This window comes from Choloepus didactylus, chromosome 7, assembly GCF_015220235.1.
Source record: "Choloepus didactylus isolate mChoDid1 chromosome 7, mChoDid1.pri, whole genome shotgun sequence".
Lineage (NCBI taxonomy): Eukaryota > Metazoa > Chordata > Mammalia > Pilosa > Megalonychidae > Choloepus > Choloepus didactylus.
In genome coordinates this window covers 38,038,989-38,064,459 of record NC_051313.1, presented here as the reverse complement: position 1 = coordinate 38,064,459, position 25,471 = coordinate 38,038,989, and the positions used below count along the sequence as shown (strand labels likewise).

General features: G+C 40.5%; 1 protein-coding gene across 4 annotated transcripts in view; it reads right to left on the bottom strand.

Annotated features, from left to right (window-relative positions):
• LAMA4 (laminin subunit alpha 4) overlaps window positions 1–25,471 on the bottom strand; it is a 157,274-nt gene that overhangs the window by 88,481 nt on the left and 43,322 nt on the right. For 2 of the 4 annotated variants that reach the window (XM_037842608.1, XM_037842609.1), the window contains exons 3-8: window positions 20,916–21,040; window positions 15,770–15,850; window positions 8,265–8,479; window positions 6,208–6,303; window positions 4,186–4,337; window positions 1,649–1,759 (exon numbers count right to left, since the gene is read on the bottom strand). In XM_037842608.1, the coding sequence (XP_037698536.1) occupies window positions 1,649–1,759; window positions 4,186–4,337; window positions 6,208–6,303; window positions 8,265–8,479; window positions 15,770–15,850; window positions 20,916–21,040 (780 nt within the window). The remainder of the gene's footprint in view (window positions 1–1,648; window positions 1,760–4,185; window positions 4,338–6,207; window positions 6,304–8,264; window positions 8,480–15,769; window positions 15,851–20,915; window positions 21,041–25,471) is intronic. The other 2 variants (XM_037842610.1, XM_037842611.1) reach the window with 1 other exon arrangement.

Below are 25,471 nucleotides of genomic sequence, written 5' to 3'. Positions count from 1 at the left end.
ATTTTGACAGTTTATGACATCAAGCACCAATGTTTGAAAGCAGCATTGTCAAAGTACTCTGGTTAGTACTGATGGTGCATAATCATGGGGAAAACTTGCGCTGGCCATTTTAACATGTTAAATATGGTGACATGACTTGGCTTGTATATTTTTTAGTAATATGGAGGATGGATATTTTTCCATAGGCTCTTTTTTTTTCTTTATTAGGGAAGTTGTAGGTTTACAGAAAAATCATGCATAAAATACAGGGTTCCTATATACCACCCAATTATTAATACCTTGCATTGGTGTGGAACATTTGTTAAAACTGATGAAAGCACATTTTTTATAATTGTACTATTAACTATAGTACATGGTTTAACTTAGGTCCATGAAGTTCCTGTAGCGTGCATTTGCATCAGTCTCTCACATTGACTCTGCTAATGTTTACATGTTTTTCTTGTGAATTTGTGAGAGCTTTTACAAGTCATATTTGCCTTGATACTTTGCTTTGTCTAGTTGGCCTTTTTATTTGGTTGTTTTACTGGTGTTGAGTAAAATAAAATGGCTGCCTGCATTGGATGTTGCTGGGTGGAAGGGGTCTTTTTCCAAAGACAAAAACAACTGACCTGCACAGGTTTTCTGAGAAAATGGAAACACACCCTACAGGATTGCTGACAAGCAACACCTGGTGATAAAACTAGTTGCAGTCCAGTAGAGACAGCAGATCAGAATGGGCAAGCATGCCATACTCATCAGTGCGTATCTGTTCCCCACTTTCTAAGTCCCCACTAGGTAAAATGGAAACTTAATGTCAGTCAATCAGAACATTTCCTCACTTGCTTTCGGTTTGCCCTATATGAGCTCCCGCTTTTCACTTCCTTGGCGAAACTACCTTCTAATTTCTGAATGGGGTGCTGCCCGATTCATGAGTCACCCAATAAAACTGCGAGATCCTAAATTGCATGAAAAGTTTTTCTTTTCTCATTGAATCATTTGAAATCTTTTATCACTGAATCATTTGAAATTTTATCTTATTTAATCTATCATTTTCATTGTAATTCCTCATATCATATTACATATACTATTATCTTCTTCTAAGCATAATAATTAGTTCTATTTTCTTGTGGTTTTTATAAGATTTGAGATTTATACTCAACTCTAATCTACCTACACTTCATTTTTGTATATGGTGTAAAATGAGAGTCTAAGTGATTTTTTTCCCTGACAAACTGCAAAATTGCTTTCTCAGCACAATTCCTTTTCTTTCCTTTTATTATTTAATGTGTCCTTTAGCAAACATTTAAATTTTATAGAGTATATAATAAAGTTTATTTCTGGATGCTCGACAATGTTTAGTCATAAAATGCTAAGGCGAACAGCTCAACAACTATCCTAGTTGAAACATATATCAACCATATTAATGAGCAGCAAAAACATTTAAAGATCCTCAAAAATAATGTTTTTCAAGGAAACCAATCAAAAAGGGAGGAGACAGTGGGGAAAGAAAATGTTAAATTTCTCCACAGGACTTGCCTTGAGTTATTTGAAGGCAAATGGGTCACTGCATGTTTTCTGGGCCACGTTAAGCCTCAGTCATTTGTGACGAGCCAGGCTCATACCCGCTAAATCCTTTTTCTGAAGGCGATCCCCCAAATTGAACACTTACCTTTTCAGCTAATTCCTCCATGTTGGAGAGAAGACTCTTCATTGTGTTCTCAGCATTGTTGATCTGTATCTTCCTTAGCACATACTGGTTTTTTCTTTCCGACAATTTTGTCTGAAAAAATGTTTTGACAATGATCAGATTTTTAAAAAAATATACATAAAATTCTCTCACTGAAAGAGAACTCAGAAAGGAGTGAGAGCCTCTGTCCTCAAAATAGTAGGGTCTGCAGGTTGGTGCAGGCAGGTGTGAAGGTTGGGTCTGCTTGATGGAATTTCTATAGGGTCTGAAAATTCCATCAAACTCTGCTCAGGTTGGGACTCTGGCTGAGGACTGTGCTGGCCAAGGGGAAAGGGGCACAATGCACAGTATGGGCTGATAGTGGCCGCAGTGTCTGAGTTTTAAAGATTCAATTTTGGCAGTACTTGGAGTAACCGATCACCCCACCAGAATCAATGAAAATGGAGGTTAGAGATTCACTTTCCTCTTTTTGGTGTGATTTCAGACCACTTGCTCCTTTCTTTTCCATTTTCAAGGAATTTGGCCCAAATGTAGCTTTACTTGGATTACTTTTGGAGTGAGAACTTCAACCTTGGCAGTGACTTTATGCCCGTTATAATGATTACATGGATTGAATTGCATCTCCCAAAAAGACATGTTGAAGTTATGATCCCTAGTACCTAAGAAAATGACCTTATTTGGAAATAGGATCATTACAGCTGGAAATAGGCAAGTTAAAATGAGGTCACACTGCAGTAGGGTGGGCCCTTAATCCAGTGTGACTGGTGCCCTTATAAGAAGAGGAAATTTTGACACAGACAGGCAGATACAGGAGGGAATTCTATGTGATGACTGAGGCAGAGAACACCTTGGATTGCTAGTGAGCTCCTGCCAGAAGCCAGGAGAGAGGCATGGAACGGATTCTTCCCTACAGACTTTGAAGGAAGCATGGCTCTGCTGACACCTTCATTTCAGACTTCTAGCCTCCAGTGAGACAATAATTAGATTCTCTTGTTTTAAGCTACCCAGTTTGAGTTACTTTATTATGGCAGCCGTAGCAAACTAAGACAATACCTACCTTGAAGTTATGCTGAGTTTGGTACAGAATGCTCACCAAGATTCCATCCAACTCTGTAATTTTATGATTTTTGTTTTGTTTTACATTTTGCATATTGGGGCCACTGCGGTGGTCATCATTTGCACTTCCAAAAATGGAGTATTTAGTGATAATGAGCACTTTCTATGCAGGGTACTGGTCTAACTGCTTTACAAATATCAGCTCATTGAGTTCTCTCAACAATCCGCAGACCAGGTGTAATTATTATCCTTATTTCCAGGTGAGGGAACCAGAGAATAAAGAGGTTAAGTAAGAACAGGAGGTTAAACCATCACACAGCTATTAAGTGTCAGAGCTGCGGTTTGAATGCTAGCGCTATGGTTTCAAAGCCTGTGCTCTTAATCACTGTACTAAATTGACAAAGAAAAAAAAAAAAACCCTGGTATTAATGCTATTGTCCTTTCATCTAATTATTATTGTTTTGAAAAAGAAATTGTTGTTTGTGATAGAAACCCATGATTGAGGTGGAGGTTGCCTTAAGGCTTAGATGTATAAGCACAGTTACGTCTACAGTTTTTGAGTGTTCCTGCCTTTAACTTATATATTAGATATTATCCAACAGACCTATGAGTAGAAATAGATCATGTGAATGTGTGTGTTTGTGAGTTAGAGGAAGAAAGAGAGAAGAGAATGGAAAGTTTGTAGAGAAATTCCTCTAATGAATATGGTCTCCCAAAATTAATGTTCACTTGGAACTTCAGAATGTGACCTTATTTAGAAATAGTGTCTTCACAGATGTAGTCAAGTTGAGATGGGGTCATAATGGATTATGGTGGGCCCTAAATCCAGTGATTGGTATCCTTTTAAGAAGAGGGAGATTTAGAGACACACATGCAGACACACAGGGAAGGCAGCCATGTGAAGATGAAGGTGGAGATTGGAGTTACACTGCCACAAGCCAAGAAACACCCAGGGTTGTGGCAAGTACCAGAAGCTAGAAGGGGCAAGGAAGGATCCTTCCCTAGAGCATGGCCCAGCTGACACCTGATTTTGGAAGTCTTGTCTCCAGAACTATGAGAGAATAAATTTCTATTGTTTTAAGGCATCCAGTTTGTAGTAATTTATTACATCAGCCCTAGGTAATTAATACTGTAATAAAGTTCGCTTGTGGTAATTACTTGACTAGTATATTGTTAGAGCTTCATCAAGAAAAATAAGAGTAGTTTTCTTCCTTCAATTGTATTGTACACAGATACTGTCTTTTAGTCATTTCATTTTCCTTATATCCTTATCTATAGATAGCAGCTCTTGGTGAAGGCTAAAGCTAATTTTATAATCAACTTTTCATAATTTCCTAGGCTTACTAATCCGTAATAATACAGCTTCAAGACTCAGATACCAAAAGGGCCTAGAAGCAGTTGCTAGCAGTGACCCCACAAAACCATAATGAAAATATAGCTGAAGGTACAATATTCCTGCATACTTTGAGGAGGTAGATGGTGGAGTTGATTTCACTGACATGTCTCTGTGCAGCAGCACCTGATGATACACTCAATAAACCGGATTTGCTTTCTTCAATTGAGAGAGCTGCCAACCGCAGGTCGTCCATCAGATCCCAGATGCACTTATCACAGCCTGGAGGTAAAATGGAATGTTGTCTCTTCAAATCCAAAAGTCAGCCTGGAATCATGCAACTTTAATAAGTAGCTCATGAAGGTGCACTTCCTTGGTTAGTATTATTTTTATTTCTGAGGAGCTGTTCTGGGCCACAGAACATGTCCTTAGACTCGAAGAGGGAGTAGAACCTATGAAGAGCCAAACTGACCCCACTTAAAACATAACAAAAACATACAACACATGCAGCAAGGAAAGCAGGTTAACGTGAACATGAAGCACTGAACTGAATAAGGAAGGAAGTACCAAAGGACAAACCATCAGAGAGATAGGTGGGTAAGGAGAAACCATAACCACTTTTCTTTAGTGGTGGAAAGCATTCTGGGATGATTCTATTTGTTTCAAGCTTTGGTCTTTCACATGGTGCCAGCTGGTGAAGAAAGCTACTTGCTGGGTCCTTTCTTATTAGCTTTCCTCAGTAACGTGCCCTCACCTCACCCCAGCGGGGGTGGGGTGGGGGTGGGCTCAGGTTCTCCCCATGGGCCAACCTCCTGTCTAGATGAATATCTCAGCAGAAGCAGCTCTTTGGGACATCACTGTGTGTGAATGTTGCTCCCTAATATCTGAAGATGTGCCAAAGGCTGGGTTGGACCTGGCAAATGTAAGGCAAGTCCCATTTTTTTCAGGGCTCCCCCCTTTTCACATTTGAGTTCCTCTGACCACTGTCACCATCCCTTCCCACCCCTGCCAGGATCCAGTGCCCACTTGTGACACACTCAAAGAACAGCACACCTTGTTTTGAAAACTGTCTTTATCACCGTTTGAAACTGTTCCCAATCTCTTTCCCTCAGACAGCAATCTCTTCAAGAGAACTGAAAAATGGAGACTAAAGTGTTAATGGTTGTTAATATGTTAATTTGTTATATGACATTTAACATGGTCTTACATGTATGGTCTCTCCAGGGAATAACTCCCCAGTAAGCACATCAGGCTGCTGGAAGGGTGGTGGTGAGGTGCTGACATCCCAATGTCCTTAAAATGACCTTGCCTAGGTGACCACTCATTCCATCAGTGCGTATATTTTGCCCCACTCTTGCCTCCTGTCTTCTGCCATCTTCTAAGACATGAAGGCCTTCTTGCATTTATCGGTAGTAATAATCCCCTGTGCCCAGGGTGGCTGAGAGGCCAAGCTAGTTTTGTTTGGGAGAGAGGGTGCCTAATATGCAAATAGTCTTTAAACCAAATAGTTTTGTTTCTGGTATCACTGCTCATGATTGGATTATCATGACTGACAGATAAATCCAGGACAGAAAGATGGCAGTGCTATTTCATAAGGCCTGAATATTTTATTTCTGGTTCCACCTCAGATTTGGAGTCATTTGGGGAAAGTCACTTAAGTCTCTTGGTATCTCAGTTTCCCCAGGCATTGTAAATAATTGTCTGTACATCATATTATCCAGGGACCTTAAGAGATACCATAGAAAAAGAAGCTAAAATGAGCTCTCTCTTTGGGAATTATGTTTCTAATGTCACCTTTTCCCACTAGGTAAGATGCTGAACTCAGACTCGATAAAATATGTTTTCTAAAATGGAGCTGTTTAAATAGACCACCCATTTGCCAATTGATATCTACTGGACTGCCAAGTATCTTTTGTTCAGGGTCCATTTGGTTGAGTTACAAAGTTCAAGTCAGGGGCAGGTCTTAGGTGGTCGAGAGAGAGAGAGAGAGAGAGAGAGAGAGAGAGAGAGAGAGAGAGAGAGAGAGAGAGAGAGAGAGAGAGAGAGACAGACAGACAGAGAGGGAGAGAGAGATTGCATAGCTCTTGTTAATCCCACACCTGCAGCACATTAGAGAAAGTGGGGTTAGTCAATCATGTAGTGTTATTTTTACTTATGGTTGGGCAGTCCATGCCTGTAGGGGGTTCAAAATTTTCTTCTAAGCATTCTCCGGTTACACTGTCACATGGGCCTCCCCCACAATTGCATTCTGTGGGAAATAAAAGCAAGAGATTAGGGATTCATTTCTTAATGTTTAAAACATGGCAACATTTCCCTGGTTTCCAGAAATACTGGCTATCAGTGTATGTAATTCTTCAATAGGGATTAATTATATCCTTCCTTAAAAGGTCGTGGAATCTATGATATAGAGATTAGGCCCTCATCCAGTTAATGAAGCCCCTGCCCCATGAAATTTTCAAAGGTGACTCTGGGGCAAAAAGAGAATCTAAATTCTCTGGGATTCCTCTCCCAACTCTTTAGGATTCTGACTTGACTGAGTAACTGCTTTAGTCCCAAAGGATCCTGGAAAAATTCACAAGGTATTAAGTGATCATGGAGTCCAACATTTAACTGAAAGCCATCTTTTCATCGCAGACTGATTCTCTAGTTTAATCCAACTCCAGGGTGGATTTTTGCCAAGTGTGAGAGAGGGAGTGCTGAGGAGTGAGGCAGGAGGTCCAAGCCTCTTGGCTCCTGCAGTGTTTGACTCTCGGTAAGACAGACTACAAACCTCTACATCTTCACTGGCAAATTACAGCTATCAGTGGGATAGCTAGGAATAATACCATGGAACGAATTAGGAACAAATTTAGAAGACCAGAGAGCCCACTCTCTGGAAATAATCTACTGATTATTTTTAATAATGCCTTTTGAAAACAAATGCAATAAACCCCTAACCTTAGACTGTCCATTTCCCACTATTTCTGAGTGGAACTTGATTTGCAATATTTAAAAAGGAATTCCTAAGATATCTATGCCAGCAAGAAACTGGACTAGAATTGTGCATTTCCCCCCACCTCTTAACTGTCTTTACAGAATAATCATAAAAAATTAGCTTCAAGGGGGACATACTGTTATTATACTTAAGCTGTTTAATATTCCACAAAATGCAAATTTATTAAACAATACAGCAGGATCATGCTTTATTGTGTCCAACATTATCTTTTCCTTTAAGAGTGGTCTGCACCCTTGTAGTTAAAAGTTTAGTAAATGTTTTGAAAAGCAGGACATCTAAGGCCTTGATTTTGCCAACACTTTCTGATGACTGCTCTTTCTTTTTAGTACGATGGTATTTTCCCTCTGCTATAATTGGCGTTATGCCCTGGGCACATTGCTTTCCTGTAGGCATGCTTACTTTTATTCTGACTTCTGTGGGTCACATATGTTTCCTTCTCAATTTTAAACTCCTTACTTTTTAATTGGGTCAAGTGTGGAATCCGTTTCAGCGGGAGAATTTCCTGGAGAAGCATATCACAAAAGCAAGACACCTCCTCCTCCCCCTTCCTCCCCTCAAAGTCACATAAGGGTAAGAAATACTCATTCTTGGTCTGCCTTTACTCCTTGAGGAAAGCAATTTAACTGCTTCTGAAGAGCTTCACTCTATGTGGCAAATGGACTGAAGAAATCATGAATAAAATTGGTACATTTTAAAGTCTGACCAGGAAGATTTCTTACACTATTCCTGAAATATTTACTCTGACAATTTGAGGAAAGAGGGGATGAGTTACTTCTACCCCTGACTTGCTAATCCTTTTCACTAAAATGTTGATATTACCAAGCATAACTAACAGAAGGACTTAGCCTCCAGAATAAGTAAATAGATTTGAATCATGTGAGATTTCATTAAGTCCTCTGGTCAATGATAAGTATTTCACAGAAGTCTGATTTATTTGTTTGCTCATAATTAGAAAGATATAAGATGATAAGCAAAAGTTCATTTGTGTTAGTGTCTCATAGTTCATCCTACCCATGTAGCCTTAATAAATATATCTATCCCTGGTGAGTTTGGAATGCCCATTCCTGAAAGGTGATATTGTTCTGGAGGAGCTATAAGGCACTAATAATATTTCCTCAAGATAAATCCTTCATCTAAATTCAGTATTGACTGGGGACCTACGTGGATCACATACACGTCAGCTGGCAGCTGGATTAGGTTTTACGGCTCCATACCTGCACAGTTCTTGGCTACCCTGGCATCCCCATAGTAGCCAGGGGCACAGTGTTCACACTTGAATCCGGTGGTGTTACGTAGGCAATTCCTACACTGGCCAGTGACTTCATCACAATCTTCAAAGATCAGGTTGGGATCTGAATTCCCACTGCAGTCGCATTTCTTACAGATGCTTCCAATCAGTAAGGGGTTTCCATAGTAACCAGGAGCACATCTGAAGGGGAATCACACATTAAAAACTTAACATCCATAGTTTTTCTTCCTTTTTCTCTTCCTTCCTGCCTAGAAGGAAGGCCAATAGATTGTGGATGCCTTCCCAGAATCTATTCCCACTCTCCCATCTTCCAGACTTTGTCTTTAAGGAAACACTTCTCTTCTGTTCTAAGTTACGCAGTTTGGCTAGGCCTCCAGATGCACGAGTGTTTGCATTTTTGGTTATCCCAGTGACTGAGGTTCCTGGTTGGCATGTGATGGGTGGGTCCAGATATGCTAAATGTTCTGCAATGAGAAGCACACTAGGGTACAGTTGATTGTCTGGGCCAAAATGTTATTAACTCCTCTACTGAGAAACATTGGTGTAAATTGCCATCTGGCCTGCCACAGTGAATTGTAAATTAAGCCTGGGCCAATCAGTGCCCAGCACTCTTCTGGCCAAAAGGAATTGGTTCAGGAATGACTCAATTGATGTGTCACCCATGGCTCAGGTTGGAGGGTCCTGGCAGGCATGCTCTCATCTGCATGCAAATGAAGCAGCAGGTAGCACTCATAGCTGCCAGGGCCCCCTTGTGACTGAGCAAAACCAGCCAGGACTCAAAGTGGAGGGCAGGGCTGAGAGTACCAGAGATACACAGAGTTAGAGCCCAGATTGCCCTTCTTCTGGACATTTTAGGTATGTGAGCCTGCAGAGACAGGTGCCTAATTGCATTCACTGTGGGGCGGAGCTGGTGCCCATGACTATGAGGCTGGGCTCTGCACCAGGCAGCCCAGATGGGCTGGAGAGTGGGGGCTGAACTCCATCCAGCCTTCCCTTGCTTTGCCAAGCTGAGCACTCTGCCCGGAGGAAGAAATACCTTTCTCCACTTTTCACAGAGGCACCCTGTGGGCCAGTAGAGGCCCTGGTGCGAGGCCTGCCCGGCCCCATTGAAGTCGATGGCTGCCAGATGATAGCCTTGAGGGAATGATGGACCTGTGTAGCCAGAGCTTCCTATTTTTAAAGATGAAAGTGGAAATTTGGATTTTTATGTCAAATCTCAATTTTTGAAGGTTGGCTCAAACTTTGTAAGACTATTGTGCCAGCCAAACGACACATTTGCCAGCTGCTGTGTGCGCTCCTCTGTTGTGGACCCTACAATAGTGGAGAAGACAGGCTGACTGCAGGCACAGGAGTTAGTGCTGATGTGGGAGAGAAAAAGAGAGCCAGGGAGGGGTTTTGAAAAGCAAGTTTTGGCATCACAGCACGGGATGGACTGCTGGCTGGAACAGGAGCCCCAGGTGGGGCATGGAGGGCCTGGGCCCAGGCGTGGCCTTGGCAGTGGAAGGGAAGGGAGGGTTTGCCAAGGAAATCAACAGGACCTAGCCAGAAATAATGATGTGACATTTTTTTAAAGGCTTCAATTTAAAGTAAGATAGTCATGATTTGGAACATTCGAAAAATAGAGAAATGAAAGAAACCACATCCAGAATGTCAGGCCCCTAACAGCATCACTGTTAAACATTTTGTGTATGTTCTTCCAGCCTTTGATCCTCTCTCTCCACCTTTGTGTGTAGTTGTAATGATGGTGAAGGTTCAGTCTGTTTATTCTGTTTTTGCGCCATATCTCATAGTTTGCATACGTTTTCACCTATATGAGCTAAACTGAGTTACCACTGCCAACTGGGAGGTAGGTCCTGCAAGCCTGGCTTTCTGAGGCTGAGGAGCTACTTGGGTTTTCCAGTGTCACACAGCTAGGAAGCCACAGCCCAAGCCCCAGACCTTCTGATCCTGATGCCCTTTCCTTCTCTCCACCCTGGAGCAATCTGCTTGCTGCTATAAGCGAACGAGTGAATTCCCACAACCGAGGGACAAATTGTGGTCATTTTATGTCAGGCATTGGAGGGAACTAGGATGAGGAAAAATACACAGCCCGTTCTCTGAAAGAACAGGAAATGAATTAGACGTAATTATACACAGTATTGTGGACTCTAGATATTGAGGTCTATGAAAAAGATTAGGATGAATGTAAGTGTTGCACAACCCACCAAGAAATGCCCCAAGAGAAAATATCCAATGAGTTTTGTTATTCATACCTTCTCATGTCTTTGAACCTCAGAGGTATAGGGCTTTTGGTCCCCAAGCCAGCACAAATTATTCCTCTGTGGGACACCTGGCTGGATCACATTTCTTTCCTCTGTTGTAGTTCCCCAAACAGAGATCTCAGATTAATTGAAATGGGACTCAGACCTGCCGCCTCAATATGTAGCTGGGAATACTGAGGTCTGGGAGTGAAGGGATTTGCTCAAATTAGCAGAGGCAGATGCCTGTTACTTTCGTTTGTCCATTTAATTCCACTGCATTTGATCTCTTTAGGTTGTCCCCTCATCTTCCACAAGAGAACAACAAAATTCTCTATTCTGTAAGTCAGAATCACAATCACAGTGGAAAGCTATTTTGAGTTGCTCGGAGTATCAAGAACATGTTTTACTGATAGGTTCAGGGGTAACTCTGAAGTCATAGTCCAAACTTCAGACCTACAGATTTTACAGAATGAGCATATGGAATTTACATATAAATTTCCAATTAAAACAGAAACAAAGCTACAAAACTATCAAATTTAAAAACTGCATTAATTTGAGGTGATGGATGATGTTATTTTGTCGCAACTCAATGACCACTTGCAACATGAGTGTGGTACAGATTCTCCTGAGCTTAGCATGTATTTCCTGCCATGGGCTATGTGATGACCCGTTTTCTTTGAGAAATTGGTGTTTTTCAGTTTGCCTTGATGGCATGCCATTCAGCCTCCAACTGTGGGTAATGTGTCATTGACACAAAGTCAGCCCTGCTATTTTCTCCTTAGCTCTGTGGCAGCTCTCCCTCTATAAAGTGGAACTACAGAAGGCCCAGAACATGTTTCAATTAAAGCTTTTCAAGATTATCACTGAAATCAAATGCAAAATTAAAAAAAAAATCACTGAGAACCTATGAAACTCCACAAATATTTTTGAGGACCCTAGGTGTTTTCAGGCTGCAGGTTAAGAAACACTGTTTTAAGTGATGTGTGTGGAGGGGAGCAGTAACTCCTAAGGCCGTGAAAGGACTGCTGCGTGAGAACCCAAAGGGAAGTCAAAACCCAGATCCTTGCCCCTAGAAGTTCTTCTAAAGTGGTGGAAACAGCCTCAGGAATCCAAATGTTTCCAGGTGATATTTACATGCAGTCAGATGTGCTAACAACAGCTTGATGAAATGATCCTAGGCACAGAAACACTCAGAGAGTTCTTGGCTTGGACTAATTTTTATTTTTGTTTGAATTAGATATCCACACAAATCAGGTGCGTATTTTGAAAAGCTCTTGTGGGAGGACCAAGTTCATAAATGCATTCAAAAGACAGATTAGATGAAGCTTCACTCGGACAACTTAACAACTTGGCTGGTAAACTGAAAACAGAAACGCCCTGTCAGAGTATTTCCAGGGTCAAACACAAATCAAAAGCGGTAACGGCACCTCCTCTTGGATAACCCAGCCTGTCCTTGGGAAAGAAATCACCTCTTCCACATAACCTCCTGACTTGCCTTTACTTTTGTCTGCCTTGTAATGAAAGTTTTCCGGGATTGTTCTCCTCTAGCCTCCATATTTCCTGGGGACAAGAGACCCTGACTTAGATACAGTTACATGCCCCCCTCCTCCAGTAATAGGCCTCAGTTTGTTTATGGAGATTAGGTGATGATTTTCCATTTTAATGAAGAGTCCCCTGGATTGAGTTTAATTTTTGATATAAAAGACCCCAGTACATTCCCTTTAAAAGTAGCAGGGTGTGAGGGAGGGTGGATAGGAGAGGGAATGAGAAGGAACAGGGCAAGTTGCTGGAAACGACCCTGAAAGGCCTTAAAAAGGAAGCTAACTTCCATCTCTGTTTGTAGATGCAACCTCCTGTCAGAGGGAACCTAGTAACAGATAATACATGTTCTCCTGCACACAAGAGGCTCATCGAATTCTTAAATTGTCAAAGTTTAGACTAGAAGGCCTTTTAGAAGAAATTTGTGAAAAGCAATATGGGAAAAAGGAGGGAGCCCAGACTTTTAAGTCAACTGTTCAAATCTCGATTCTCCCCCACCCCCTGGTAGTAATGTGACCTCAGACAAGTACTATTTCCTTTCATAGTCTCAATTCCCTTGTCCGCAAAATTACAAAATATGTCCTCCTCTCAGAAGGCTGAGATGATGTCCACTAGGACATAGGAAACAATAACTAGTGGCAATATTTAGTTCAAAGTCATAATTTCTAGCTAAGGAATCTGAGATTCAGGGAAATGAACCAACTTGATCAAGGCAGAAATTGGACAAGGACCACAATGACTTGCACCATCACCAGTTAAGTTTTTCAGCATGTTAAGTGCCAGGTGCTGTGTTACATATTTACAGGATGACCTCACAACAGCCCTATGACATAGGATGATTCTTTTCTCCTTTCTGTAGATACAGGAATTGGGACTTAGAGAGGTAGATAATTTGCCCAGGATCACAAGGTGGCACAGCTGGGATACAGACCCCAGCCAGGCCAACTCTAAATCTCAGACCTTTAGACACCCTATTTTCACTTCCCAAACCAGGGCTCTTTCCTCCAGCCTGCCATTCCCAGCTCCGGGTGGGCACCAGGTCTGACCCAGCCTAAATGAGCAATGGCAGGTCTCATGAACGCCACAGTGAGCTGGGGAGTTATCACCTACAATCCCACATCTGCAGTGAGCATGCTGTCCTCTGCCAGGCCCCCTCCCTGATCTGACAGTGTCCTTATCTGCACCCCTGTGCTACTGTGCAGGGCTGAGCCCTTGGGGAGCCTAGGTTACTCCACCTGTCGGAGGGTCTGCATTTGGTCAGCAGGGACCAATTCAAGGTCATTAACTCCCCCTCACAGGAGCCATTGGACATGCTAGCCGGTAACACTGCTCAATCATTCCCAGACTAAACTGAGTTTAACCTCAGACATTAGGAGAAAAAGCTCCATCCATGGCTGATTAAGAATCCTCTTGAATCCTCACTGAGTCAGACTGTGAATAAATCAGGTGCCCTGTGCTGCTATGTCCCCAAGGAAGGAAATACAGAATGAGTGTGTTGCAGCATTAAAATCAACAGAAGATAATTTGATAATCTGTATCAGTTCTTCCACTGGATGAAATTCATGTGGATCCTCAGTTGTCTCTTTCCCTCTACCCTTACTGTAAAAAAAGGGAGGGGAGATCCATAATCAATTTAGCAAAAGATTTATCCACATTTTTGCAAATGTAACAATCATAGCAAAAATGCTCTCCAAGCATAAACATTTTCTCTGTATCATTGACACTATGACCATTTTAGGGAGTTCCAGAACTACTCTTTGAGAAAGGGAGGATGTTTCCATTGGAAGTTCCATTGGAGGATGTTTCCACTTAATTTAAGCTCCAATTTTAAGCCCCAGCCTGAGACTGTGGGTGCAGCTGTGTGTATGTTACTGGGGCCAGCATGCTACAGATGTTCTACCTGATGTGTGTGACTAGTACCTCCCAGCTTTGCCCTCCCTGTCTTTATGGCACCCCACATCACTCATCTGCCTAAACACAATGATGCAGTCAATGTCAATGACATTTCTGTTAAAAATAAGAAGGCCTCACTGTGAGATTCTTTGCAAAAGCCACTTTATCTAAGAAAACTGTGAACAGCTGACAAAGTCGAAAAAATGGGAAATATCTTCCCAGGAAATCATGTGGTGGGAATGCTCACATACTTAGTTGCCAAAGCCTCTCTTACTTGAGCAAAGCCCAGAGTGATTTAAAAAGGAGTGTTGTCATCCCAAAGTAATTTGGGCAGAGAATAAAAATATATATGCAGGGGCCCCCTGAGGAGCTAGCAGGAAATGCAGAGGTGTTGGGCTTTCTCACCTGGATTGCTACCGATGTTCTCACAAACATTGAGGACTGACAGTTTGATGTGCTGAGCCCTCTATCATGGGACTTGCCCTTATGAAGCTCGTTACTGTAAAGGAGAAGCTAAATCTGCTTATAATTGTGCCTAAGAGTCTCCCTCCGAGTACCTCTTTGTTGCTCAGATGGGGCCCTCTCTCTCTAGCTAACCCAACTTGGCAGGTGAACTCACTGCCCTCCCCCCTACATGGGATCTGACTCCCAGAGGTGCAAATCTCCCCGGCAACATGGGATTTGACTCCCGAGAATGAATCTGGACCTGACACCGTGGGATTGAGAACATCTTCTTGATCAAAAGGGGGATGTGAAATGAAATGAAACAAAGTTACAGTGGTTGAGAGATTCCAAATGGAGTTGAGAGGTCACTCTAGTGGGCATTCTTATGCACTATATAGATAACCCTTTTTAGGTTTTAGTGCAGTGAAACAGCTAGAAATAAATACCTGAAACTATCAAACCACAACCCAGTAGCCTTGATTCTTGAAGACGATTGTATAACACCACAGCTTACAAGGGGTGATAGTATGATTGTGAAAGTCTTGTGGATCACACTCCCTTTATTCAGTGTATACATGAATAGAAAAATGGGGACAAAACACTAAATGAAAAATAGGGTGGTGGGGATGATTTGGGTGTTTTAACTTTTTTTATTTTTTTTTCACTTTTTTTGGTACAAGGAAAATGTTTAAAAAATAGATAGGGGTGATGAATGCACAACTATGTGATGGTACTGTGAACAACTAATTGTACACTTCGGATGATTATATGGTATGTGAATATATCTCAATAAAAATGAATTAAAAAAAAAAGGAGTGTCATGTGTAAATACCAAACAGTGATATGGAAAATCCAAACCCTTACAGAATTTGATTAATTTTCAGGGAAGAAGATGCTATAAAGAATGGGTTAAATAAAAGGTTAGTACTTTTTCAATTTATTGCTCTATGGACTGATAGAAGATTCACTTTCCATTTACCAAGGAAGCCCCACTCTTTTTTTTTTTCCTTTTTTGGAAACATCAATTGTAATACTGGCTCTCTCAATGGTGGAGGGCGAGGGCAGTGCTATCAGAACCATCCAGAGAATCTTATAAAAATACATATGTTCAACTTCCTCTTTCTCAGTGCCTTTATCCTGACCCCTACCTAGGCAACATATTGCCAGAGCTGCATCTGGGATGCATGGGATCTGGAGAAAGCTCCCCAAGGACTCTGAAATGCAGTTTCTCACCTCCGCCCCTTGAACACCTACTTGAGAACTAACTGAATGGGACTGTGGCAGAGCTGATGAGTGTAAGAAACAGAAAGTTTCCTTTGTCCCACACAGAAAATATAGAAAATTATTAGCCTACCTTTCACAATTGGGTCCAGCATAGTTTTCTTTACAAATACACCGAACAGCTCCATTTTTTCTATAGCAGGAATCTGCAAAACTAGAATTGTAAAAGAACTAGAATAAACTTAAAAAAAAAATCCATAGAACTGTACAACACAAAGAGTGAACCCTAATGTAAACTATCGGCTATAGTCAATAATATAATTTTTAAAATATTGTTTCATCAATGTAACAAAGATACCACATGAATGCAAAATGTTAATAATAGGGAAAACTGTGTATTGGGGTTGGGTATGTATGGGACTCTGTATTTTCTGCATGATTTCTCTGTTAAACTACAATGGTCTAATAAAAAAATTAAAATTAGGAGTCAATTCCATGTATCACTGCAGAGACTGTCTCAACTTTTGATTAGATCAAAACTTTAGTCTTATCTTTTGATTATGATCCCTTTCAATTTCTAATAAATAGATGTGACAATTTGCTTTATTTAAATTAAGTTCTCTTTTTTTTTCAGAGAAATATAGACCAGCAGGCCCAGAAAGAAAATGCCACTCTGTTGATGGGACAATTTCCCAGGTCTATGTTACTTAATTCTCCATAGAAGGGCTTCATTGTTTTTGCTTGATGTAGCAGGAATTTCCGGAACATCAGATTTTTAATTTTTTGAATGCAAGCTTAAAAAACATACTCTAAATTCAGAAATATAATAACCATGTTTTACCTGAAATTTCAGATTTATACAGAATTTCCTCATTCCTACCACTTCCCATGACTATGTTGTCCTTTTTTTTCCTGTCTCTCTCTGCATCAGAACTCTTTTACTCCAGAAGGCCAGGAATCATTTCTATCTACAGTCTTTAATTTTCACAGAACCTCAATTTCTTTCATGTGCAACTCAACGTTTGGGGATAAAGGGAGCAGAGACTGGCTGAGTTAATCAAAAGCAAAAAAGCAAGTATTAGAGCAAGAAATAGGATCCACAGTCAAAAGAGTTGAGTCAACTGAACTGTTGATTCTTCTTTTTTTTTTTTTTTTTTTTTTGAGATAGAAATGAGGACATGGTACATAAAGGGAATAAAAATATTGGTTCAGTAGAATAAATAATTATCCTAATTATTATGGCAGGGGAAATAGAGTATCACTCTCCATGTATTTGGAAAATTCTCCATCAACACATGAATCCATCCATACAAGAGGGGTTGAGAAAATTTTAAAGACTTCTAAATGCGTTTTGGCTTAGGTACTCTACAATCAGTGGAGTGAAACCTGTTGCTCTCCTGTTTTTGCTTGTATCAGCAATTCTATCCTAAAGGGCTTTGGAGGAAAGCAAATGGATGTGTTTGCTTTGTGTGAAGACATTTATAAAATCAGGAAACAGTATCTGCTTCTCATGAAAGGCAATACCCACAATTTATTTTCTCTAACAGTTAGTTCGGTAAAAACATTCCAAGGAAATTCTATTTCTCTGGCCTTTTACCCTTTAGTTTGCTTGTTCTTATTCCTTAGCCTACTTAAAGAAACACTGTCAGTTTAGAGACCAGATCATGAACAAACCCTCAAAAGCATTTTTTCTTTGAAGGTGTTCCACCCAGCAGCCCGCCCAGGGCTTGAAGGATTGAAACATCTGCGGGAGTCTGGAGTCATCTGCCTTTAGCTGATGTCCCGCTGTTTCAAACGGATGACATTTTCCTTAATTGGAGCAATTACCATAGCTACTGGTAGACATGGAGGATGTCTGGCCAATGCCAAAATAAATAAATACTGTGCAAATGGTCCCTGGGAACAACTGTGTGATCCCCTGGTCTCTGCGGCAGGAGACTCAGAGGCAGTACCAACCACTGAGGGTTCGTTTTCTTCTGCTTCTCATCAGCATTAATGGTTTATGTTTTTCTTAGGGTAAAATCTGTTCTTGGCTAGAGAAAGGAAAACACTGCGGCTCTCTCAGCCCAGTCCAACCATCGTGGCGCCCTCTCCAAGTGGAAGGGAGCCTTCCGCTGTTGGAGAACCCTTAAGGAACTTAAATAGAAACAGACTAAGGACTTTGTTTGTTCAATTGTTTAGACTCCTCAAACATTCTTTTCTTTGTTTTGTGATATGGCTATTGTAACTGTATATCCAGATCCTGGGGCCAGAGGCTAAACTATCGGATCTTCCAAAGTGTAATTCAGAGTCCATAACAGGCACCTTTTTGATTTCTAAATAAAGATCCTGGGCAATTTGTTTTTGTAGAAATTAGTAATAGTATTAATATTTTTTTAAAAGAGCAGAGGCAATGGGTATTTATTACTGCCAGATCAAAGGCTAGAACTTCAAAGGGTCCAGGCAAATTTGTCCTACTCTATGACCACCATCTTCTCTGCCTTTTTGTAGTCAATCCCCTTGCCCCCAAGATTCAGGTGGTAGAGCCACTGCCATTATAGAGAAACAGCAGGTATCACACACCCTTCGCAACCCCCTCCCACTCCCAAGTAGAGTTGTTTATGTACAGGCGGTGCTTTTTTGATTTTGGTTTTTCAATCTTAAATCTATACTACAGAGACTTAAGTTTTCATTGCCTGTGAATATGCGCCTACCTTCAGAGCTTATTCCCCAAGTCCCTTGACTGCTGTCTGTTCCCAGGATCCACTCACATGCACCGAGAGAAAACATGGGATTGCCTATGGAAGCTGTTTCCTCTCTCAGGACAGGAGGCTCATTACCCAGCTGGCAAGTTGCTACTTCACGTACTTGAAAGAATTAATAGCTTTCAGAAGAGCTTGCTCAACTGAAATATCGAATAATCTGACTCAAAAGGCAAAGGGTCATTTGCCCTAGAAATTTCAAAATCCTACTGTATTTTGACCTATTATAATGAAAGCAGGATTTTTGGACTGTTTTATCCTCTGCTGTGTTAACAGCAACTAGTACATGATCTGGCACATAGTAAGTGCTCAATAAATATTGGTTGATTGAATGTACACTAGACTTCTCAGTCCGTAGGGAATGAGGAACCAAAAGTCTCATCTCCTAAGACATTAAAGTAAGATAAGTTATTAAGAACGTCTTCTCATATGAATGGGGTAAAAAGTGCAAAAGTGGGGTAATACAATTAGAAGGAGCAATCTGGAATTGCCTTTCTAATTCATGTTATTTTAAAAGAAACTTTCTGCAGCTCGGAGCTTATGCAGCTCTTCTGAGCAGATGATGCTACAGAACATCTTTATATATATGGGAGAATAAGTAAAACCTGCTATTATTAGGAAGTTGGAAGTAAATATATTTAACAAAAGAGAGTGGTATACTAAATATCTCATCTGCCATGCTTAAGAGTAATGTATGAGAGCAGAATATTAATGAACAATTAAAGAAAACACCTAGATAAGGCAAAGTGGATCATAAATCAGGACACACTTCAGTGAAAATAACAGAACATTTAATGTTTGAGTTTTCTACTCTCAATCTCAGTACCAGACATTTTGCACACATTATTAATATCATCAGACATGAAAAATTACAAAGTAAGTACTGAGGCAGTTCAATGGCTTCTAAAGAAAGATGGGGTTGTTAAACATCTGCCTACAGACTCGTATATCAGAGGATGTGAACAAACCACAAGCTATTAGGCGAAATGTTATTTGATATTGGTTTTCAATTAAGAAAAAATCTGGAGGAAATCTGGCTATCATCTTCTCTCTCTTTCCTCTTTATAAGTAAGTGGTGTGTGTGTGTGTGTGTGTGTGTGTGTGTGTGTGTTGGGGGTCAGGTACTCAGGCTTTTTAAAAGAAATTACTGTGGTAATATATTTATAACACAAAATTTCCCATTTTAACCATTTTTAACCAATTCGGTGGTATTGATTACATTCACAATATTGTTCTATCATCATAACCATCCATTACCATTTTTTTTTCATCACCCCAAGTGGAAACCCAGGATCTATTAAGCAATAACTCCATATTCCCCCATGCTCCAGGCTCTGTTAACCTCTAATCTACCTTCTGTCTCTATGAATTTGCTTATTCTAGATATTTCATATAAGGGCTTTTAAAAATATCACTTTAAATATCTTATTTAATTTAATCTTTACACCAGCTATCAATTACATAAATATTACATCCAGCATTTAGAACAGTGCCTAATATGGAGTAAGCAAAATATGAGTTAGAAAAAATATATGTATTTGGTAAAGTCAACATCTACTAAATATCTTTACATGGGCAAAGCTCCAATCCAAATGCTCTGCACATATTCTTCTAGTTCTATCCTCACAACACTATGAGATGGATCCTTACAACAACTTCAGTTTACTAAAGATAAAGCTGAGATCCAGAGCAGATAAAGAAATCAAGGATTGGAGCCAAGATGTGAACCCAGTATCCCTGACCCCAAATCCCATGGTAAATGAGACACGCAGAGAGAGCAACTTGTCTGAGATTGCGCAGCTACTAGATGGCACAGCTGGGATATGAACTTAAGTCCATTGCTCTTTTCTCAATACCATTTTTATTTTATAATTGTCATTTTTCAGCCTGACAGATGACCAGTCATGATGTTCCTGCTAGCCTTGACTACTGGATTTATCCGTATTATGTGCCTGAAAAGAATTCCATTGTTTCCAAAAGGATATATGACTCTTCTCCTTAACTTTTCACAAGGTCAGAACACAACCTGAAGTGAGAATTAGGTTTCTTTGTAGTCTTCCATGAGCTGATTGAACCAAAGCATGCAATGCATTTTACTATGTTCTAATTCTGACTGAAAAGCCCATTTGGCAGCCATCTATAAGAAAATGTCTATTCTGTGTGAATCAGAAGCAATAACACTATTGAAAATACTGTATTATAATGAAATTTTTGGCATTATCAGAAGTGATCTTTTTAGGTTGAGGGATAGTGAAGAAAAGATAAGACTAGCCTCACCTACAAAACTTGGGTGACTTAATGGGCCTTATGATGCACCCCAACATTTTGGGAGTATAATCATCACCTATACTGGAAGTGCTAAGCTTCTCTGCAAGTGCATTTGGGCTAGACCTTTCCTATATTTTTCTGGTCTCATCTCAACTTGAGGTACTTGGTTTTGACTGTAGAAAAACCTCAGAACTCTGGATAAGGCCACAAAAGTCTTACGGAGATAAGTAGTAGAAGAAACCAGGTAAACCACCTTCATCTAGGACTTACTTGGCAACATGGGGCAGGGGGCAGGGGCATGGTTGGCAGAATTGGGGTGCTCCCCTTATGGAATCTCCAATGTAACCATCCAGACATTTTTCACAGTGCTCTCCTGTCGTGTTCCGCTGGCAGTGCTATGAGACAAAAGATAGGGACATTGACAAAGATGCAAAAGAAAACGTATAGACAACAAATCTGGGAACCAGGCAATATTTCAAGCAAAGGGAATGTCAGGCCTTAAATTGACAGAATAGATGGTGTGCATCCATAATGGTCAGTAGAAGGGGGACACATTGGCTCCAGTCTGTCCACTTGTCAATGGACAAGTGGCAGATGAATTCACCCTAGACTTCAGTGTGGACACAGCCTAGGGACTCTCTTCAGAGTCTTTGTGCAAGAGATTTTTGACAGTCATTCATTTCAATTCAGAATGGTAATCAGAATTCTGGATAACCAGAAGCATCAGCTTACTGACTTGGAATTAATATGAAATGAAAAGGAAACATCCCCTGGTGCTTACCTGTGACAATGGGAGTAGGAAGGATTTACAGGCTTGGCAGAACAAAATGTCCCAGGCTGAAGCACAAATGGAGTAGAAGGTGGATAAAGAGCAATCTGCTAATGGATTGGTTTCTTGGATAGTGAGACACAAGTAATAGTAAGCTTGCTATTAGCATGAGTCTGGCATTTGTTTTGAGGAGGCTAGGAAGAAAGGCATGAAGCAGGCTGATCCTTCTGCTTGGAATGCCTGTTCATCATTCAAGATCTGCATCAGGCCTTGAAATAACCAGAGAACCCTCCCTTATGCTCCTCTCACTGACTACTCCTTCCTTCTGCTCTCATGTTATGCAATTATCACCTATTCCCAGCTTCTGCACTCCACTCCTGTATTATAAACTAGAATGGAGTCGACATCCAGTAACTATTTGCAGAGCCAATGGATTAATAAGAGGCAGTGAGGCTGGCATACTGACAGTTTTCTCCGACTGGACTGGGCTGGATTGGACAAGGCAGTGACATCTGCACTACATTTTAATTTTTACATTAACCAGAAAGTATAAAAGTTGAATGGGTTTTCTGTGAAAAATTATATTGTTAGAATTAGCATCCCCCCAAAGAGGCATCTTTCTATTTGAGCAATTTCCTTAGTATCATGTATGCACAAGAGCTTCAGTAGAATAGCCCTCTTTCCACACAATGCTCTGTGGAAGAACCTTGGGGAAGGCCAGGTGGGGCAGACAGGGGCTGAACTCTAAGCTCTTGACTTGGGTTCTAAGACTTTCACCCTCTACTTCTTCAACCAGAGCACTTAATTTTCATCTTTATGTTCTACGTTGGAGTTAAGAATAAAATAACAGCCAGGCCCTATTGTAAACATCTGTCATGGATTAATTTAATTCTCACAAAAACTGTGAGGTAGGTTATTATTTTTCCTCAATTTTACAGATGAAGAGATGGATGCATGGTGAGGTTAAATAAATTGCCAAATGTCACACAGCTAGTAGTTGGCAAAAGTGGCACTCTGGCTCCAGAGGCAATGCTGTCAACTTCTATGTTATATTGCAACATTGGAGAAAAGGTTAATTTCCCAAAACGAAGTTACAAAACAACTGTATTAGAGAAAAGGTTCATTTCCCAAAACAAAGTTACAATGCAACTGTATTAGAAGACATCAGACTGTTTCACTAATATTTTGAGCTTTAAATGAAGTACAACACACCATTCAACAGGGAGGACTCCTCCTGAAGGGAAGAAGCTATCCTGATTGAGTATCCTTTGTGCATTTGATAAGCCATCTGGTATGGAAATTCTTTGCCTGTGATTATAAGTAGTTTAGCAGAACACAGTTTAGTGCTAGTTCAGATTGCCTGACTAATCAGTGAGAAACTCTGAAAATAAAAATGATCTGCAGGCAATGGGATGTTACCAAGCTTTCCTCACAATGCTGAATACTGTGACTTCTGTGAAGTCAGCCTTCAGTCAATATTTGCTGGGGAGAAAATGAAGGAAAAAGTGGGAAAATGTGAATGAGAGAATTAGTGTCTGGAGCAAATAAAGAAAATTAACATGCACCCAAACTAACTCCAAATTGGTGGTCGTCTCTCATCCCAGAGAAAACCAATGAGCCTTGCCCAAGTTATCTGCCTACCATGAATCTAAGCAATCTGGCAGGGCTACTCATAGGCCAGGATCAAATATGTCTAAGTCCTTGTTGGACAGATGATGCTCATCTGTGTAAAAGAAAACAGCTCCATTGTAAGATGTTAAGGCATTCTTCATGATGCAAAGATAAGCTTATCTCTGATTCTGTCCTTTTTGGCTTGATGAATGCCTTGGATTTTGGGAAGCAATTACCCTCAAAGGCAAAGCCCCAGATCTCCCCTAAACCCTAAGTGCTCGGAGTGCAAATAGTGACTTTCCTCATCCACCTTGCAAAGGGTTTGTTGTAAAATTCCAAAAAGGCATCAATGCACATTCTGGGAGGTATCTGCATGGGCAGAGAGAGTTTTTGTGGCAGCACTCCCATTTGCTAGCTGGATGACTTTGAACAAGGCACTTGACCTTTCTGGGTCTCATTTCCCTTATCTAAAAAAGGAATATTTAGCCTCAATGGCCTGAAAATTCTCTTCTATCTCTAAGAATCTTTAACTCTGATACTGCAAGTATCTCTTCACCTTCAATGATCTGCCACTAAAAAAACAAAAAAGGAAACAAACTAACAATAGCAAAAATAAAAACATTTGTTGTTGGGGTGAAAGTTTATTTTTTAATATAAGTGGCCCCACTTAAAAATGGAATAAGCGTTCTGAACCTTTGGCCAGTGATTATGAAAGCTCCATCTATAGAATTGATTGCAGATAAGTGTTAGGATTGACATTTGGGTACCAGGTATGACTCCACATGAGAAATTAACTTCCTCTCTGACTTTGCCACAGCATCAGCACAATGTACAAAGAAGGTCTAGAGGGATCAGGTAAGCTTTTGTGGCATTTGTCAGCATGTTTTATGCAAGGCCATAGTTTATATAGGTGGGTGGTTCTCAAAGTATGCCCAGGGAGGTCAAAACTATTTTCAAAATAATAATAAGATTCTGTTTGTCTTTTCTAATGAGGGTAAGGTGGAGTTTTCCAGAGGCTGCATATGACATGCCAGCACAGATTGAGGCCGAAGCAGATAGGAGATTTCAGCTGCCTTCTACTAAGCCAGACGGTAAAATGATTTTCAGTTTGTAAAATACATTTATGTTTTATTAAAACATATTATTATGTCAACAATGTAAATGGGTTTATTATTATTTTTAAATGAATTAGTAAGTAAATATTATAAAAATCTCTATTTAAATTTCAAATACAGTACATATCAGCAGATATAATCTGCATTATTTTTAAAGAGTATATTATTTTTTAAGAGTGTACAGGGGTCCTGAGACCAAAAGTTTGAGAAGTGCTGCTCTCTCTAGATGAATGCTTCTCAAACTTCAGTGTGCTTATGAGTCACCTGGGGCTTTGGTTAGAATGCAGATGCTAATTCTGTAGGTCTGGAGTGGGGCCTGAGATTCTGTATTTCTAACAAACTCTTAAGTGTTGCCAGTGCTGCCGGTCTGGGCTACGCTGTGAGAAGAAACCCCTAGTGTGTGGGTAGCACTGTTTACTAGTTACTCAGCATTGGGCCCAGGCCTGAGTCCCAGCATAACCAGACATTACGCTTTACCGCAAAAAACGAGTGATCTAAGTGTCTCACAATTTATAAAGTTATAGGATTTTGCATTTAATTTGTCATTTTATTAATCAATTTATTCATTTATTTAACTAACCTGGATTAAGCTGATGTCATGACAGACAATGAGCTGGGTCTGTTACTAAAATGAAGAAGACCCAATTCCTGCCTTTGAGTAACTCACAGTCTTGCGAAGGAAACAGAGAGGTGAACAAAGAATAATATAGAGTTCCAGGTGCTACAACTATGTGTAAAATCCATACCTGCTGTGGTACAAAGAGGAGGCAGTTTCTAACTCTTCCTGGGAAAGTTGGAGAGGCTAATGGAGAAGGCTTGTGACATCTAAACTAGTCCTTGAAGGATAAGCAAGAAATTTCAGGTAGAGAAGAGGGGAACACAATTTCAGGCATAGGGTGAAAGTACAGATTATGCTTAGGTGGCAGTGAGAAGCTCAGTACGGCTGGAGTAGAAACTCCTTAAGATTTCAGAAAGGAGAAGGCCTTGATCAGGTTGTGTTTTTGCAAGACGTCTCCACTTTTAGTGTGAAAGACGTATTAGAGGAAGGGAGTCTGGGGTTGATGAGTAGTTGAGAGGCTCTGGCTGTGGTTGGGGAGGGATGCTGTGGCGTAAATTAAGGCCGTTGTCATGCACAGGAGAGAGGAGGCTCCCTCCTAGGTTGAATTGGCAGGATTTTGTTTCGAATTCAATGTTAAGGAAGAGGAAAAGGAAGTCGTTGATTAAGCATCTAAGGCATCTAAGCATGGAGCACGCTGGCAGAATGGTGCTGTCATTAATTGAGTGGGAATATAAGAGGAGGAACAAGTTTGGGTTTGAGGAAGAGGAAGGAC